This window comes from Bidens hawaiensis, unplaced genomic scaffold (assembly GCF_021521415.1).
Source record: "Bidens hawaiensis isolate Kalapana, Puna unplaced genomic scaffold, B.hawaiensis_p1.1 tig00011901_1, whole genome shotgun sequence".
NCBI lineage: Eukaryota > Viridiplantae > Streptophyta > Magnoliopsida > Asterales > Asteraceae > Bidens > Bidens hawaiensis.
This window is the reverse complement of record NW_027491954.1, coordinates 113,159-131,614: the sequence shown is the minus strand read 5'-3', so window position 1 is coordinate 131,614 and position 18,456 is coordinate 113,159. Positions and strand designations below refer to the sequence as shown.

At 34.3% G+C, this 18,456-nt stretch overlaps 1 protein-coding gene and 1 pseudogene across 1 annotated transcript; one reads left to right on the top strand and one right to left on the bottom strand.

The window, feature by feature from the left end:
* The first annotated feature begins 8,857 nt into the window (after window positions 1–8,857).
* On the top strand, window positions 8,858–12,827 carry LOC143539495 (myosin-binding protein 7 pseudogene; annotated as a pseudogene).
* Window positions 12,828–13,477: 650 nt separating this feature from the next.
* Window positions 13,478–16,698, bottom strand: LOC143539520 (uncharacterized). The gene is made up of 13 exons (XM_077032812.1): window positions 16,549–16,698; window positions 15,996–16,069; window positions 15,770–15,908; window positions 15,494–15,700; window positions 15,221–15,402; window positions 14,985–15,127; window positions 14,813–14,911; window positions 14,606–14,727; window positions 14,423–14,524; window positions 14,270–14,376; window positions 14,090–14,177; window positions 13,834–14,018; window positions 13,478–13,758 (listed from the first exon to the last, which is right to left on the bottom strand). Exons 1-13 carry the CDS (start codon window positions 16,696–16,698, stop codon window positions 13,563–13,565), a joined length of 1,794 nt encoding a protein of 597 aa, XP_076888927.1. The 3' UTR covers window positions 13,478–13,562.
* Between the last annotated feature and the right edge of the window lie 1,758 nt (window positions 16,699–18,456).

Below are 18,456 nucleotides of genomic sequence, written 5' to 3'. Positions count from 1 at the left end.
CAACTTCCCCAGCGCTCAGCGCGACAGAGCCGCCCTTCATATGCTCGTCATAGGCGGCGTGGACGTGTTCCTTGCTTACTGCATAAAACAAGACAAATGATATCAGCAAAACGAATTATATTCGCGCAGAAATAATGCAATGAGCTAATAACTCACCTAAGCCATCAACATGGACGACAGGCTCAGTCGCGCTGTCGGTCCACCTCTTGCTCATACCAACCCCCACCAGCGCCTCCTCGCAAATATTCTTGGCGGGGGATGGTTCAGCAGATAACTTGTTAACCCATGCGCCCGTTGGGTTCTTAAGAACATTCTCATCCGCGGGCGCAGAAGTGATCGAGCGCATGGTCATGTGGATGGGAATCACACCAGCCTTAATATAAAAAAATTTTTCAGCCCGGTCATGAAGGCTTTTGAAGGAAACAGTGCAGCACTTAACCTTCTGACTGCGCGGTATGAATGAGAACCAAGAATCTTGGATTTTTGGCTTGTAAAAATATTGAAAGCGCCGAGGGGTGGGCTCCTCGCGCTGAGCTTTGCACATGAACTCAAAATGAGTCATGCGCACTAGTCCACAAGGATGGACTTGGGATATGTGAATCCCATAAAACTGAAGGAGCGCACCCATAAACCTTGTAATCGGAAGACGAAGGTTACAGTGAGTGAAAAGGTGAGAGTATAAAGAGATATAGCCGGTGGGCGGATCTGCCGCCGTTTGCCCGGTCGCCGGGAGCAGACAGCTGTACTCAGGGAGAAAACCCTGAGAGGCGACGAGATTATCGAAGTCAGACTGTTTCAATTTGCAGGGAATCTCATCCCATCTCTTCACCGTTTTGTTCTTCCCCACCTCCTCCGACGAGGCCTAGGCAGCCCGTTTACCCTTGCCGGTCTTCTTCAAAGTGAACATAACCAACGACTTTACACGGCGTTTGCTGGGGGAAATTGTGGTGTCTGAGTTATCAGACATACAATTGTGAATCAAACAGTATGGTTACTTTAAGCACGGAAATCTGGAAGCAAAGGATAAAGGCTCTTAATCGGAATGAAAATTGAAGAAGAAAGAGCTCTGAAAATAACAATGAAGATGAAGAAAAAACCACTCAAAAGGCTTGCTTTTATAGGCCCAGGAGAGAGAAAGAAACAAGTAATGATCAGAGTTACGCTCACGCGCCCCCACTCGCAGGTGCAGGCCAACATGAGCGCGACACGTGTTCCTGACACTGTATGAGGAGACATGAAAGGCCACTGTAGCACCTCGAGCACACGAAAAGTCTGACACATAACGTCTCCATCTCTTACGCATGTCAGCACCAACCAACCACGTACATGGACGATTCATTTCAACCAAAAGGATAGAATTTCGCGTAACGCACTTGTGAGAAATGAAAAAGAAAAGATAAACCCTATTAAAAAAGCAAACCATTAAGTCTAATATCTATCTTACCTCGCTCGCGCGAGACAAGACACACATTAGACTGGGGGGGGCTTGAAGAGGTATGCACCCGCCTTAACATCGAGCGGGGCGGGTCAACCCACAAGATATAGACAAGCGGCTTGAAATCAGGATGTCATGAAGACGCAAAGCCAAAACCTATGCGCGTGGCGCATATCACATATGCTCACGCATATCATATGCTCACGCATCACATATGCTCACACATCACATATGCTCACGCGTATCACATCTGCGCGTGGCGCATCTGCGCGTGGCGCATATCACATATGCTCGCGCATATTACATATGCTTGCGCATATCACATGCTCACGCATATCACATCTGCGCATGAAACATCTGCGCGTGAGAATAAAGAGAAGACCTCGCGCATCCCCAGGATATGCGCATATCACACATGCACACAATCAACCACGTCCTTATCCAAATCAGGATAAGGACAGCCATGATTGTGCTCATCAGACAACATTCCAGAAGGTATCCTTTAAGGAATAAAGAATATGCTGATGTTGACAGCTGCCAATGAAGGGTGGACAACTCAGCAAAGCCCATGTGCTACCACGTGATTGCACATGGGTCAGGTGAAATACCTTGGTCAGAGAATAATCAATGAAAAAGCACCAGGTGTCCTAAGGACACGTGGCGCGAAGCAATAGGAGGAGGCCAAAAAGGCCCTAATTGGGTCTGAGCCCAATCATTGGAAACCCTAATACTATAAATACCACACCACCTCCACAGTGGGAGGTAAGCAAGAAAATATATTCTATGTCCTTACTCACTTTCACATTCTTATCATCTTCTCCTACAATATCTTATTCTCACACCGGAGGGTTACCCCAAAGAGGACCCCTCTGTCCCTTTCTGAGGGGTAAGTTCACGGTGCTGCTCATTTTGTAGGTGGAATAACTCATTCCGGAAAAACCATCGGTGATACAGCATACTCATACCCGAGGAACGTTGATCGTATATAAGTAAGTCGATCCACGCTTCTTCATTTACTGTTTTCATAATGTTGTGCATGTTCTTCATAGTAGTTTTGTCATGTCATTCCCCATTGGAAGAAACTATACAAGTAGTCGTGTGGGTGACTTAAAGTTACAAAGAGACAAATCATAAAATAAAAACAAAATGTGTATACAAGTTACTAGTAGCACATTTAATGATGATGCAGGAGACTCCTTTAAATGGATTTACACGCGTAATAGAATATTATTTTATGTCCCTTTCCCTCAAAAGCAGTTTGATTTTCCTGTATGAAATATTATTTAGATAGGCCTAAATTTTTATTTGGTCTTTAAGAATGATTTCTTATATTAATATTAATTAAATATGATAAATAGTAACTTTTATAATTTAACTGTTTTTTATACACTTATTAGACTAAGTGTATTGTGGTGGCGACCCATGTTCGACATCGTAACACTGAAAATGAGTGGGGCGACGACAGCCAGGAGTTTTAGGGTATTAACGGGTAACAGGACTTTTTTCTAAGACCATATCTTTTTTCTACCAATCACATACTTCCTACTTGCATTTTCTATAAAAGAAAACGATTAAATAATGATTGTTTTTTTTATAAACCATTACATGTCTTAATAAAAACGTTAAAAGTGCCTCAATATATACGTAGCAGGATGTTATTTAATTTCTAGATAAACCACTCTGAGTCATTCACGTCCCTTTCCATCTAAAGCAGTTTGATTTATTTGGATTTTCTTAATAAAATATTATTTGGATAGACCTAATTTTTATTTGGTCTACAAAAATAATGTTCTTAACTTAATGGTTGTATTAGTTAAATATGATGAATAGTAACTTTTAAATTTGTATACTTATTATTTATTATTTATGATTTTAAATTTAATTGTAACTTTTTATATACTTATTATCATTTATGTCCCTTTCCATCAAAAGTAGTTGATCTATTTGGATTTTCTTAATAAAATATTATTTGGATAGACTTAAATTTTTATTTTGCCTTCATGAATAAAGTTCATTAAATTAATGATTGTATTGGATAAATCTGATGAACAGTAACTTTAAAATTTAACTGTATACACCTACTATCATTTATGTCCCTTTCTATAGAAGGTAGTTTGATTTATTTGTATTTTCTTAATAAAATATTGTTCGGATAGGCCTAAATTTTTATTTGTCCTTAACATGGTGTTAATACTTGGTATTGGGTTGATTATTGTGGCCTAGTGTAAGAAAGTTTGGATTTTCTAGTAGTGACTTAAGTGTGATGTTTACTTAGTGACATTTTTGTTGGATTATGTTAATGAAAGATTTGAACTTCAGTTTAAGTTCCGAACCCAACCAAGTTTTCATCCTATCGTGTGTTATATCAAAGTGTTATGCTCTTGTTCTGGCACAACAGCTGTCAACTGGCAGCCGATGGTATTGCTTCACGGGGTAACGCCCATGTAAAACTTTTAAGCCAGCGTGTGCTTGGTTAGAACAACATAGTCTGACTAAAATAAGACAACAAGACTCTCCAATTTAGAAAGTACGGTGACCAAAACACAAGAAAATAAAAAAATAAAATGTTAAATGATTTGAAGTTGGTAGTTGAGTGGTTAAATAGGTGAATTATGATCATATTTTATTTTATATTAAGATATCAATCTATGGGAAAAGTTAAATTGAAACTTGCAAGGAAGAAAAAAATTAGAATTGTGAGAAGTATTTACGGTTCTGAAAAGAACCCTAAAAAATTAAAAAATAAAATCATAACTTAAAATACAAATAAGAAATGAAAAAAATAAAAAAAAAACGTTGAAAAGACACAATGATAAATTAAAAAAGACACAATATGTCACAAAATATAGCACAATGCCGAACAATATATAACACAATGCTGAGTAATATAACACAATATCAAGAAAAAAATGCACAATGTCAAGAAAAAAAACATAATTAATGATGAAAATAAACAAAAAACACAATGATAAAATACACGGTGATCTTTTTTCCTCAACATTGTGTCATTTTCGAGGGTTATTTTTTTATTTTTTGTGAACGAGGAAAACGGTGGAAATATTTTTGTGTTTTTACATGTTTCTTTTTTTTATTAAATTTTAAGTTATGATTTTGTTTTATTAATTTTTCAATATTTTTTAAGAGTTTTTTTTTCTACAAATTCTTTTCATTCCTTAGTGGAATAACCTCACCCATCAACCTAATAATTCATTTTGAAAAGATGAAAACCTATAAAGAATAATTATGAAATATATTTTTATATCATTTTTAATAACAATACGTTTTTAAGTAAAATGCTTATTAACTTAATTTCAATTATTTGCAATGTTACTGGCCATGATAAATCGGTAAATAAAATCACCACACCCAAAACTAAGAATATATTAACTTAATTTCCATGATTTGCCATGTTACTGGCCATGATAAATATGTAAATAAAATCATCACATCCAAAACTAAAAATATATCAATTGTGATAAAATAAGGATGGTCGAGGCATAAACGTGTGAATAACTCGGTTCACAGCAAGAAGTTACCTGGGTTTAAATACAAACATGATTTGATGAGTGGTGTTTTATGTGATGTTCTTAAACGAGCAAGAATTTTTGTTAAAAAAGAGGCTCCAATGAACTTTCTTGTCGATCCACTTGAAGGAATGTCTGCTTTGCGACCAGCCGATATACTTGTTTTTTGGTGAGTAGGAGGGAAACACGCTTGTGTGGACCTCACGGAGGTGTCCCCTCTTGTTGGGCTTAGGGACATCGGGTTCGTGGCAGGTCAGGCTGCTATGAGGGCGGCATCGGGTAAGGTTGCTAAACACGAGAAAGCTTATTTAGAGAATTAACACGTGTTTATCCCTTTGAGCTTTGACACATTTGTTTTCTTAGCCCCGGAGGCCATGGGACTTTCTGATCAGAGTTCAACAGGTTTTGCATAGTAATTCTTCGGCTCCTAAGAATCAAAACTTTGTTTTTAGTAGGATTCAATTTGTTTTCCAAAAGGGGTTGCGTCGCAGCTTGTTGCCCGTTTCCCTGCCACTTCATTGTAATCGTTTGAATGTTTTTTATGAATTAAAGTATTAAACGTTTAGTAACTAGCGTTGTTAATCTTAATCTTAAATACATATAAACAAGATATTTAAAAACTCTCTTGTTGCTTCTCACCCGCTCTTAAGCCATCAGATTGTTTTATTTGTAAATGGAGGCTTGTCATGCATTTGACCCGAATTCACAGGGGGTCTCACCAAACCCAGAAAGCCCTTAAACGAGTTATAACATCTCATTAAATTAAAAATTAATCTCACCAAATAGTTGGTATGAAAATCTTATAAAATAGGGATATACTAAAAAATTATATCCGATTTTATTTAAAAAAAAATATTATTTATATTTAAGAAACAATTTTATATTAAAAAAAGCGGGTGATGGGCCTCACAAAACCCAGATAGCTTTTAAACCGTCTATAATATCTCATTTATTTATGAAACTCTTTCATCATCAAACCTTAAGTATATTATTAACTTATTTACAATAAATAAAATTAAAATCCAAAAAGTATATATAAATATTAGAAACGAAAAATATAAAACAACCCCGTAATACGAGGATAAAGCCTAGTTTCTTTATAAAAGAAACCAAGTGAAATTTCTTATGTTATATATGTTATACATTTTTATGTTATATATCTTAAGTTTGGGATCCTATATTTAATATATTTCAATCATATGTATTTTAATAAGAAGTATTTCTTGAAATAGTATTTCCATTTATCCATGTTATCATTTTATTGTTCATTTGTTCGTAGTTGATTAGTTATAACTTGTCAAAACTCGATAAGTAATGACGTGCATATTTAATAAAGTAAAGGGCATACCCGAAACCGACGGGTTTTCTCAATACCCGATTAGTTTGGGACGGGCTTTACTAAGCGGGTATGGGTTCGGAAATGCCTCAACCCGTCCCAAACCCACTGTGAAAAAACCCCTTTGAGTCATGTTTCGAACCAGAAGGCCAAAGCTCATATATCTCTTCCTACAAGTGTTGTTCGAATTGAATGTTTGTTTAAAGAATGAGATCATGAATTTTATTTTTATTACTGAGTGCATGGACGGGCATTGAAGCAACTAGTAAGGTTGTTGCTTTGTGACCTTGAAGTTATAGGTTCAAGGCGTGTGAAACAGTCTCATGCACAAAGTGTAGAGTAAGGCTTCGTACACCAGATCGCAAAACGTCCTTTAATGTAATGTAATAATGTGTAATATGTGCTTACATTGTCTTTTGATTTGAGTATGAAGTATGCATATTAAATAGCTTTTGTAAATTGATAAATTCATTGTCACCTACTTACATATTTGGAAACCAAATATTTGTGTTTATCAGGGGTGTTTTTCGGGTTAGTATTTTGGGTTTCGGGTCTCAAATCTCTTACGGGTTTTTCGGGTTCGGGTTTTGGTTTTTTCGGGTTAGGTTAATCGGGTTTCAAGTATCCTAGAAAAGAAAAGAAAACAAAACAAAATTTAAAAACTACAATGCCAAAATTAAAACAACATATAATCAACTAATCTTACTTCTTACTATACCATTAAAGCAATACATGTTTTTCACATGACATTCAATTAGCATGTATACGTAGGCTTCCAACTCATCAATTTTTCATTTATATAATTTTCACATGTTAATTTAAACATTAATTTATACATTAACTCCTAAGTTGAAGAAAGTTTCAAAATAAATTGTTATAATAATCATTTATTGAGTAATAAAGACAACTAAATGTGTTCATTATTATTTTTTAAATTTTGAGACTTTGTTTTTGTTTTGTTTTGTTTTTTGTTTTTTTTTGGATTTTGGGAAATTATTTATGAACGTTTGAACGGGATGTATGGATGTTTTTATTGAAATGGTGATTTAAGTCACGAGGTTTGTATTATATTGTTGCTTTATTGAACACGCGGTTTAATATATATTATAATTATATCTCATTGCTATATTCATATTTTTAGCATTTTTTATGTTGTGTACTTACATGTTTATAATTTCAATAAAAATAGTTTTTATAAGACACAACTTATGTTACTGCATCTATATGTTTACGCTTCATAGTTTAAAACAAATGACCTCAGTAGATGATGAAGTTTAAATTAATATGTCTTTTTTTATTTCATAGAATAAATTAGAAATATGTGACATAACTTAGAATTATGTTTTAAATTGTTAATTTTCTCTATTTGTGTTTGTATGTTAGATTCTTTTAATTATAACAACAATGTGATACCTTATAATAATAATAATGCTAGATCATCTAACATTTACAATTCATTCAAATGTATATAACACACACACACACATATATATATGAAGTTTTGTATATTTTCCATCCGTATGTAACACGGGATCTAACCTAGTAAGCCGACATAGCATGATAAAGCAATTCAAAATAAGAGTAACACGAACTCAAACCATAACCGTCTTCAATCAAACGTGATTTGGTTGTTCGATTACGATTGCTATTAGTAATAAACGGAAAACATAAAAGAACAATAAACAGTCGATCCATAATAGATGGAATGATAATAGTCGATTAGTGCCAGATTCTGATAAATTTAGTGACTAAGACTAAGCCTACCATACCTAAAAATATATTTAATTTCAAAACTAAAAGTTTATTTGGGTTTTTCGGGTTGACCCGAAACTTATAAATAAAACCCGAGAACCAACCCAAATTACTTCGGTTTGGGTTCGGGTTAGTCTTCTCATGATCGGGGTTTTTGGGTCGGGTTAGTTCAGTCTCGGGCTGGGTTTCGGGTGAAAGTGACAGCCTTAGTGTTTATGAATATAAGCGAAGTTGTATTGTTCGCATGCATGCTTATACAAATATTCGCTTAGACGATTATTTGAACCTAAAACCGAATTTAAATTAGTATACTGTAAGATTCAAAAACTCAAAAACCGAATTTAAATTGTTAATTTCGATTTCGTCCAATCAATCAATTAATCGAAAAATGTTGCTGTTTTCCCTCTCTTTCCTCGAAAAAAAGATCCACCGTTGACTTATATTGATGTCGTACATATTTGGTCTCATAGTATTCCCCATGTTGTTGGGGAAATTCCACCTCCAATCTTCAACAATCATGACCTAAGCTCCCTTCAGGCCCCTGTTTTATAAGACAAATCATTCAAGGTACCCACCCACATTTATTAAAATAATAATAATCCCTAACTATTTATTAACATTAATCATTCTCTTTATTATTTCTTCAAATTTCAGGGTCCTGTAGTCGCTTTCTTGATATTGAAGGATTGATGGTTTGCCGGATTATTAGTAAAAGGGAAAACTATATATCACATAACATAACAATTCAATATCATTTTCTATCTAAATTTATATTTATAAACTCATTATAACTTATAATATATTTCATATATGGAATCAAAATGTGAATATGGTTGCAACTATTGTTTCCCAACAACTAACCGATCATGCACCAAAACATGGTTCCGATCGGTTAAGCGAAAGCTCGACGAGCTCGAGCTCGAGACCCAAAGTTTCTTGATCCCGGGCCTTCCTGTACCCCAGGTACAGGTGGCCCGGGTCGATATAGAGAACGAGTGCTCCGCACTCCGTGAAATGGTTTCAACCCAACAACAATCTATTAACCTACTCGCGGTTGAGCTAGAAGAAGAGCGTAACGCGTCTTCCTCTGCCGCAAACGAGGCCATGTCGATGATCCTTCGGTTGCAACGTGAGAAAGCGAGTATCGAGATGGAGGCACAACAATTTAAGCGGTTTGCGGAGCAGAAATCGAGCCATGATCAGCAGGAGATTGCGGCGTTGGAAGAGTTGTTGTATAAACGAGAACAAACGATTCAATCGTTAACGTGTGAAGTGCAAGCGTATAAATACCGAATGATGAGTTATGGGCTAACCGAAACCGAAGCCGAAGCCGAAGGTGTAAAAGGTGTGATTAAACATAGTAATAGTATTGCTTCGAATTCGGATACTCAATCCGTCCAGTTTGATGATTATCCGCCTCTAAAATGCCATACAAATGAGCAACAAATGTACCCGGAGTCAGAAACTGAAATAATCGACATTGATAGATACGCATTTAGCGAAACACAAACACCGTGTTCTATAAAAGATATAGAGCACCGAATCAACCAGTTGGAACGAAGCCCGCGCCATCAGCCGGTCCTCGAGAAGGTGAGGTATCGTCAAAATAATTATACTACGTATTAAAGGAAAACCTCAGGCTATAGTATTTTTGTTATTGGTTCTATCGGTGGCTGCCATGTTCACTAAGTTTCTTTTTTTTTTTTAATATTTCAAAATATGTTTAACTATTTATTCATTTGGAAGTAATTAAAGTAACAAAAAAGGAAGCTGTTGTGGTGGTGTTGTATTGTTTTAACTCGGATGTCGCAAGTTCAAACCTTATTTAGGTCTTTTTTTTTGTATTTTTGTTTTTTATGGTTTTCTTTTGTTTTTTTTTTTTTTATTTTTGTTTTTTATGGTTTTCTTTTGTTTTTTTAAATAGATTTCACACTAGATCAACCAACGAAAAAGTAAGATGGTGTGATGTTTCCTTTTTTACTTTGTTTTAAATACGTTATTTTGAGGAATTATTTTTTGGGTTTACTTTTGGTACCGTAAAGAACGTTACGGATACCAACGAATTTGCAGCAACTTACGAAAACGACGCCCGACCAACAGAATAGCCCAGCGCAACGCAGGGTAACAACCTAGTTATTTTGAATGAGAACTAAAAAAAGAAAGAAATCACCAAATTATCCATATTTAAGATTAGCAATGGAATTTTTTAAATAACCAATAAATCATGACGCGACATGTATCATTATGCGCAATAAATTTTAGTCTGGTACAACAAATTGTACATTTCAACGCGACAGATTCAAAATGGCAAAGCATATCATATTAGATCTCACTGGCACGAGAGGTCCTTTTTAACACACTAGATTCTATCTATTGCGCAGGGTCTGACACATAACGACATGTTATTGATTGACATTATTCAAAGCGAAGAAAAATAAAAGTAAAATGCGTATTTTTCTTAACTAGAAAATGAAAGTCTAATAATATTTTAGTAAATAAAAAGGTAAATACAATTTGTTTACATCAACGGTTAAAATGGCTATTTTGATCATTTTGAAAACCTAATAACATCGTATCGTTTAATCATGATAATGATATAAAAATAAACCAAATTTTATGTCATTCTATCTCATAGGTAATCGTCGATCACTCCCCACGAAAACAGAAGCCGTCGACTCTTTTCTCGTCAGATAGCATGGGTTCGTTCTTTGCAAAGATTAAAGAAGAAGATTCCAACCTTAAAAGGGTCGAAAACGGCTCGGAATTTGGAAGTGAAATGAGTCGGGACAGAATATACACAGTTGACTCGATTCATTATAATGCACCAGCACCATATTATTATGAGCAGAAAGCTAACATTAACATTAACAACACATACGATGATTGTATTAGCACCACAAAGGATTCAGTGTTTCATAATGAGATTCAAGATCCAGAAGTTATGAAACTCTATGCAAGACTCCATGCGCTTGAAGCTGATCGCGAATCGATGAGACAAGCAATTATTAATATGCGAACAGATAAGGCTCAACTGGTGTTATTGAAGGAGATAGCTCAGAATTTGTGTAAAGATATGTCAGCAACAAGCAGGATGCCTGTTAAGAAGAAATCTTATTTCAAGACTTTTGGCCAAAGTGTTGTATCATTTGTCTTGTGGAGAAGAAATGCTACTCAAACCAAGTAAGTAGAAATGAGTTTTTTTGCATAAATTATGTAGTTTTCTTTTAGTTTTTTAAAGAACTTTTGGAAATGTGATATTTGACTCCAAATCTCACAAAAAACTGAATTTTATTGCTTTTCATTTTCATTTATATAACAATTTACTTTTCCTCAATATGAAGTTCTGTTTCCTAAATATTTTTTTAAAAACTGAAGTTACTAAATATAAAGTTTTTTAATACACAATACTATGACTAGGGGTGTTTATTGACTCGGTTTTTGTTTTATTCTGTTTTAAACCAACCTTATTAAGTTAAAAAACCCAACCAAAACCCGAATTCGAATTTAGTTCAATATTTGGTTTTCAACTAACGCCCTGCTTGCGGTGCGCACATATAATGTATATATGTGTGAACCCTTGGGTGGGCAAAAGTAAAATTGCACTAATTTTGACGTTATTTTACTAATCACGTGAAAATAACGTTAAAAGTGGCGGAAGGTTAATCAGGCATCATGTGGTGGCGTTGATAGCCGAAAGACAAGGGCACATGCACCAATCAGCCGGTGTCCCGATGATTGAGTGTTATGTGTCTTATGTCCAAGGCTTGATTCAAAACTACTATCGAGCCGGGGGTCTCACCGGAAGCAGCCTCTCTATCCATATAGGATAGAGGTAAGGCTGTCTACATCTTACCCTCCTCAGACCCTACCATAGCATTGCTATTGGTGGGATATACTGAGTACGATGATGATGATGATGATGATGATGATGATGATGATGATTTGGTTTTCAACTAAATAAATGCTTTCATAAATTTATTATTTAATCAGATTGTGTTAGGCTAAATAAGAGGCTGTTTGGTAGCCTCTTCCTCCTAATGGCTCATAACATTTTAATGATTAAGAAGTAGCCTTAAGTCTGAATGATTAGAAGGTAACCTCTTAATTACCCTTAAGAGGCTACCAAACAGCTCCTAAGATTGTCCAAAGTTCTGATTAAATTTTGAAAAAACAACAAAACTTAAATAACTATTACTTGTTATCATGTTTAATCAATCAAAAGCTAATTCAGATTTCTAAAAGCGAAAACGAAAACCCAATTCAATTTCAACCAAAAACCAAATATGCAATTTGGTGTGGTTTTAAAGTGTTTCGGCTTGGTAAGTATTAGGTTGGAAACAATACTGAACATTAAACACCCATACTAAAATTTATATTAGAAATGTATATTTTAACTGAATGCTATATATTACTAGAAAATAACTAATTATATGTTAAATAAAAATTGAAAAAAAAATCAAATATTTTTAAATTTATCATGTCATGTGTGCACATCAAACATCAATGTACATATGTAATATCAACAATGTGTCACCCGGAAACCGGTAATTCATAGTTCTATCAACTAAAGAGGTCCATTTTCGTGTTGCTTAGGTGTATGTTCGGTATGACCCCAAGTAATCCAGGATTGATGGTGGTTTTGGACAAGGGATCTCTGGTGGGGCAATGGAGGTGTGTTACCAGAACACAAAACACACCTTTCACCAAATTGATGGTGAAACTGTAATATCCTAAACTACACATTGTTTGTGGTTATTTAATTTGTGGGATTGTTGTTGGATGAATGAGTTGTGTGAATGGTTTTTCCCTTCAACTGGTTTTCTGGTGGATTAGGAAACAAAGGATGTTGGAATTTAGCTCAAACCAACAAAATGTAAGTGCACACTGTATATTATATTTACATATTTTGGTGTCATACAAATATTCATGTGTTATAGCTTGAAAAAAGTTTTGTTGATGTAATACATCTCTTTTATTAATTCTACAAACAACGGCGTCTGAGTTTAATACCACCTACAAATATTCATGTTTGTAATGCAATCCCCTAACAATCAAACCACCAAACACCTCACAAGATGAATACAAAAACATACAGTCAATGCCAATATCACCTGCAGATCAATAGCCAGGTGCACCACCACCCAAAGTGCATAAAACTTTCATGCAGAAGAACCACAATCGATGTCGCAAATAAAACAAGAAAAGATTAATTGGAAGTTTATAGTAAAAGAAAGTAATCACAAGCTAATTTATAAAACTTAACACAATTTTTATAACCAAATTATTACAGATGAACCAAGGTTATATGAAAATGAATTAGGGATAAAATAATTATTTGGGAAATTTCTTCTTGGAAGAAAAGATAACCTCGTTTTGCGCTTAACTATACTAACAATCATGATTTAACATGAACAAAAAAATTTTGCAACAAAAGCAGGATACCTTTGATCCCACTGCAATTTTGGTTAGGTTTAAGAAAGGAAAACATTAACAACATTTTTGCAACAAAATAACCTCAAACCGGTGAGAGAGAAACAGCATAAGAATCATTACAGTATTTTAAGCCTTTTAGAAAGCCACGGCTCAGGTGATGAGAAACAACAGTGTTTGTAACACCAAATGGGCAACTCGGTTCTTGCAACCCTTCAAGCTTGTAGCTAACCGCATCAAGACCAACGTTCAAACCAACTGAAATCGGTTCTGTCACAAAACTGCAAAAGGCTTACCAACTTTAGGAACCATTTAAGGAACCAAAAAACAAATCACACACACTACTAGTATAATACCTTGCTTCAAAGCTACTATCACCACTGGATCTTATTGCATCACACACACTGCTAGTTATCCATGGAGGAAGATAAGTATCCTTGATTTCAATAGTGTAATGGGAAGTGGAAGATGAATCATGGTTAGGTTGTATTGTGGTTAGTCCAGACATATGGTCAATTTTCCTCACTTCCTTACATTTGACCTATCCAAGACAGAAAATGTTAGCATGTTGTTTGATAACATTAAACACTACAAAGTTATAAACAAACAAACCACTGGTGCAGAAACAGCAGCATTTTCAAACGGTACTGGTGAATAAAGTAAAGGAACGTCTAAAGCATTCAAAGATGGTAAAAGAAACCTGAAACAGAAAGTATATTACAAAGATTTAAGCGGTAAGAAAAGATTAACTACACAAGTCTTTATCTTTTTCAACTGGGAACTTGTGCTAACCTGTAATTAAGCAAAAATTCATATAGCCCGTGCACGTTATTGTCACTAAACACCAATAAAGATTCCAGGCTATTATCCACATCAGATAGAGACACTGTACGCCTAGTCTGCAAAAACATGCAAATGAGTCATGGGTCATGGGTCGGATCATACCTTTCCAAGATTATGCTTTTCAATCTCTGAGAGCTCAATGAGGTCTTCTGTAGTTACTTGTTCCACTTTAGAGTGGCACAGAGGCATAGTAAAAGATATATCCTTAAAATTCATAAAATCGACTTAGCACCCAGATAAGAACAAAAAAAACAAAAAAAAAATTAAGGAAACAATGAAACATACCTGTTCTTTTAACAGTGACCTTAAGTTTCTTGTTGATTGGGACACATAAGCACTGCACACGGGTTTACTTACTGTAAAGCCATTGATGTTGGTGAACATTGCCACAAACTGTCCTGTGCAGACTGTAAACTTGCAAGAATATAATTATGTCAGAAAAATGTATAACAATAATTAATAAGTAATACTTATTCTATCATATAAAACTACCATAAAATAAGCTGCAAATGTTCTTCCGCATGATGATATAAAGGCTGCGAAATGAGGTTTCCCATGCCAGTTGACGTTTGGTCAAGAAATCCATTTGACCTATATGTTAATATTTATAAAACAATTGTGGTTAAACAAATTGAAAACAAGATAACCTATGCAATATTAATACCTTCCCCTTTTGAAGATAAAGTTAATGCAGATATGACAGGAGGTAAAGAACTCTGTGGATACACCCAAGAATACAAAGCTTTTGCATTAGAAATTTGACCGGTTTGTCCGTTAAATGTGCCATAGTTCATCATCCGGTGAAACCTAAATAATCATAAAAAGTAACGATCATATGCATTCTAGTTTAAAAACTTAAACATAGATCCTTTCACTTTGTAAGAATTCAAAAACACTTACCAATTAACCGAGGATGAAGCAAACACGCGCATGCTAGTTTTCAATGTGAAATCCAGTGGTACTTTATGCCCAGAAATATCAAACTCTGAGCAAAAATTTGCTGATGTGGAATTTGTATTTCCATCTGGTGCTATTAAGGCATTGATAGATGGACGAGCAGCAAGACCTTTGAAGGCTTCGTCCTATAAAAAGGGTAATATTGACTTTTGCATGTCCATATCATCGATTAAAGCATACGCATTTAGACCCAAAAAAAAGGAAAAAGAAAAGTACCATATTAATAGAAAAGTCAGAGGATATATCACCCCCTGTTGATAACTCCACAACACTACGAAACGTGCTTGCATTACATTTTCTCGATGTGATATGCGATTGTATTGCTGCGGAAGATTGTGCATCATTGTTTTGCCTATCAGAAGCAAGCTTTACAGAAGATGAAGAATTATTTAAGCTATCAGTATGATCAACATCAATCCTTTCCTGAAATAATAAGAGAAAATTAGAAACTTGAAGGCCATTATATTAAGCAAGATTTTAGCAAACAAGTACCTTAGCATGTTCTTTCACGGATGGCATTTTAAGCCTCAAACTGTTTTTCCTACTGGGAAACAGTTCATCCACACGAGTGTCAATGTATCTGGGATTTTTAGGTCTTATAAAAGGCTCAGATGTTACTCCATTAGCATTTCTATCCAAAAAAAGTGATTGTTAGTTAAGTACATAAAAAGATAAAACTATCAAAAAAATCAAAGGTTATGAGTGGTGGACTTGATACCTTATCGAACCAGGCTCTGATGCTGGAGATTCATCCATTTGCTCAACAACATTCTTGCCCTTTAACTGCTCAGTCTGTCAATGAGTAATATTATTTATTGGATCCATTATCTCAGAAAACTTAACAATTGTGATCTTTCATTCCACTACACTACCAAGCAATCATATATAAATGACACAAAATGTATGCATCCATAAAATGAAAAAAAAAAGTTTCTAACTTTTTATGTTAAATAATTTTAATAAATTCATCACACGCGTCAATATTAAAGTAATATTTTTAGCTAAACAAAACATGAATCACAGTATCTGTCAATGGCTGCATTATCTTCTAACTGTCAGGTTTACATCTAGTTACTTAATTTATTCAGCCATGGCTCACAACACATCAATCCAATTGGCAATTAAGCTATTTGCCCTAATTTACTCATCTTTAATCTGCACCTAATTCCTGAATCTCACAAATTCATAAACCCTAATAGTATTGCTTGAATCTATATGAAGTATTTAAACCCTAATTGCATAATAATAATAATAATAATAATAATACTCACTCTTAACTCAGAAGGCGTCTTTCTTTTGGTTTTGGTTTTGTTTTTGGTGGCGCCGGTGGTTATAAAAGAGCCGGCGGTGGATGCACCGTCGGAAAAGAGATGAGACTTTGACGGCGGTATAATCGGACCTCGGGTTGCTACTTTGGCCATTTCTGCTGAGTGACGGTCAATGGTAAGTCAACGATCTATTATTGCCTGAGAGTGAGACAGTAATAGGACTACATTTGAAGCATCAAAGAATGAGACTGAGTGGGAAATTATTATTATTATTATTATTATATAAAAAAGCGGGATTTGGGCTTTCATTTTAAAACGGTTTTGGTTTGTCTTCCCTCGGCCTGGGTTCACTAACGCCGTTACTGGTTTCCGTTACCTACTTTTATAGTAAAGTTTCTTGTAATAAACTTGATTTTATATATTTTTAAATCAAATCTAAAATATATGCATTTAATGATTTAAATGGTGTATATGTGTGTTTAATACCGAAACAATTTTAATCTGTTTGTGGTGTGGTGGTAAAGACGTTGGTGTTACCTACTGAATACTATGATGCAAGCCAAATGGTGGAAATTAGAATTAGTTGTTCAAAAAAAAGATATATACTGAAACAATTTTAAGTAAAGAAATGTAAATTGGTATAAATATTTGCATATGCTATATGAAAGATGATAGACTAGTTCAAGTTCAAAATATCTCATATATAATCTTTAAATTAAGTAACAACTATAAGTTTTTTATTTTTATCGTTGTTTTGTATTTATAATTGACTACATGTTAACAACCTTTTACGTATATGATTCTCTTTTTTTAATTGATTTGTATATTGTTTAAAGAATAAAGAGTAAATTACATGTTTAAATATTTATGTGCAGGTTTCAATCTTTATCTTTATTAACTACACTAAACACTTTTTATGTAATTAGTTTGTTGCAATTTAGGACCTTTATCCTAACGGCAGTTTATATAGCTCGTTAACTATAAGCATGTGAAAATCACTCAAGGGTATATAATTTACGTCCCTTGCCCCTGTTAAATTCGATAGCTTCTAATTTCCCCTCCCCTATCGCACCCTGAACCTGTCAAGGCATGTGTTACTCTCTTTTCTTGAATACGTATGTGTAATTGTAATAATCATGTTCAATTTTGTATTTTGAAATTTGTCATTGGTTTAACATAAACTCTAGTAAATTGAAGATCATAGTTCTAAATTGAAACTCAATTATAGAAATTTTGATTCGGTCATCGATCTGTGTTTGATCGTGGAATAAGAAAGCACGTCTAGAAAAGGTATCATATCCAACAACGCACTGATGACTAAGATATTTTTGCATTGTGCCGTTTGTTCAATCAACTTTGAATATCGCGAGTACCATCATAGTATAATGAAACAACAATTGGTACTAAATACTCAAAAGCATAAAAATACTGATAATTTGTTGGCATTGGTGTTAACAATATATATTGATTGATTACTGTTGCTGTTAAATTTATATTATTGGGATGCTTTAGTTAAATTTGGTAGTGAGGCAAATCATCAATAGGCATCCACATTGCTGCGTCAAAGCCAAGGGATCCTCGACCAAGCTTGAGAATAAACTTTATGCTAGAATTAGTTGGCAATTAATACTCAAAGAATTTTCAAAATAAGACAATGCATGATACTTGCAACTTGCAAGCCATGTTTACTAAAATTGAATATTGAATCACTCAATTCATGACTATATATGTTGAGTTTTATTATAAAACTATGATAATAGCTCGTGTTACACACGTGTGGAAAACATATCAACAAACAATATAAAATATAAACTACGCATTCAGTCAACACAAATATTTGACATAAGTTTTTTACCCTCAGATGTTACAAAATATGTTAAACTATATCTATAACATAAAAAGAAAATACTT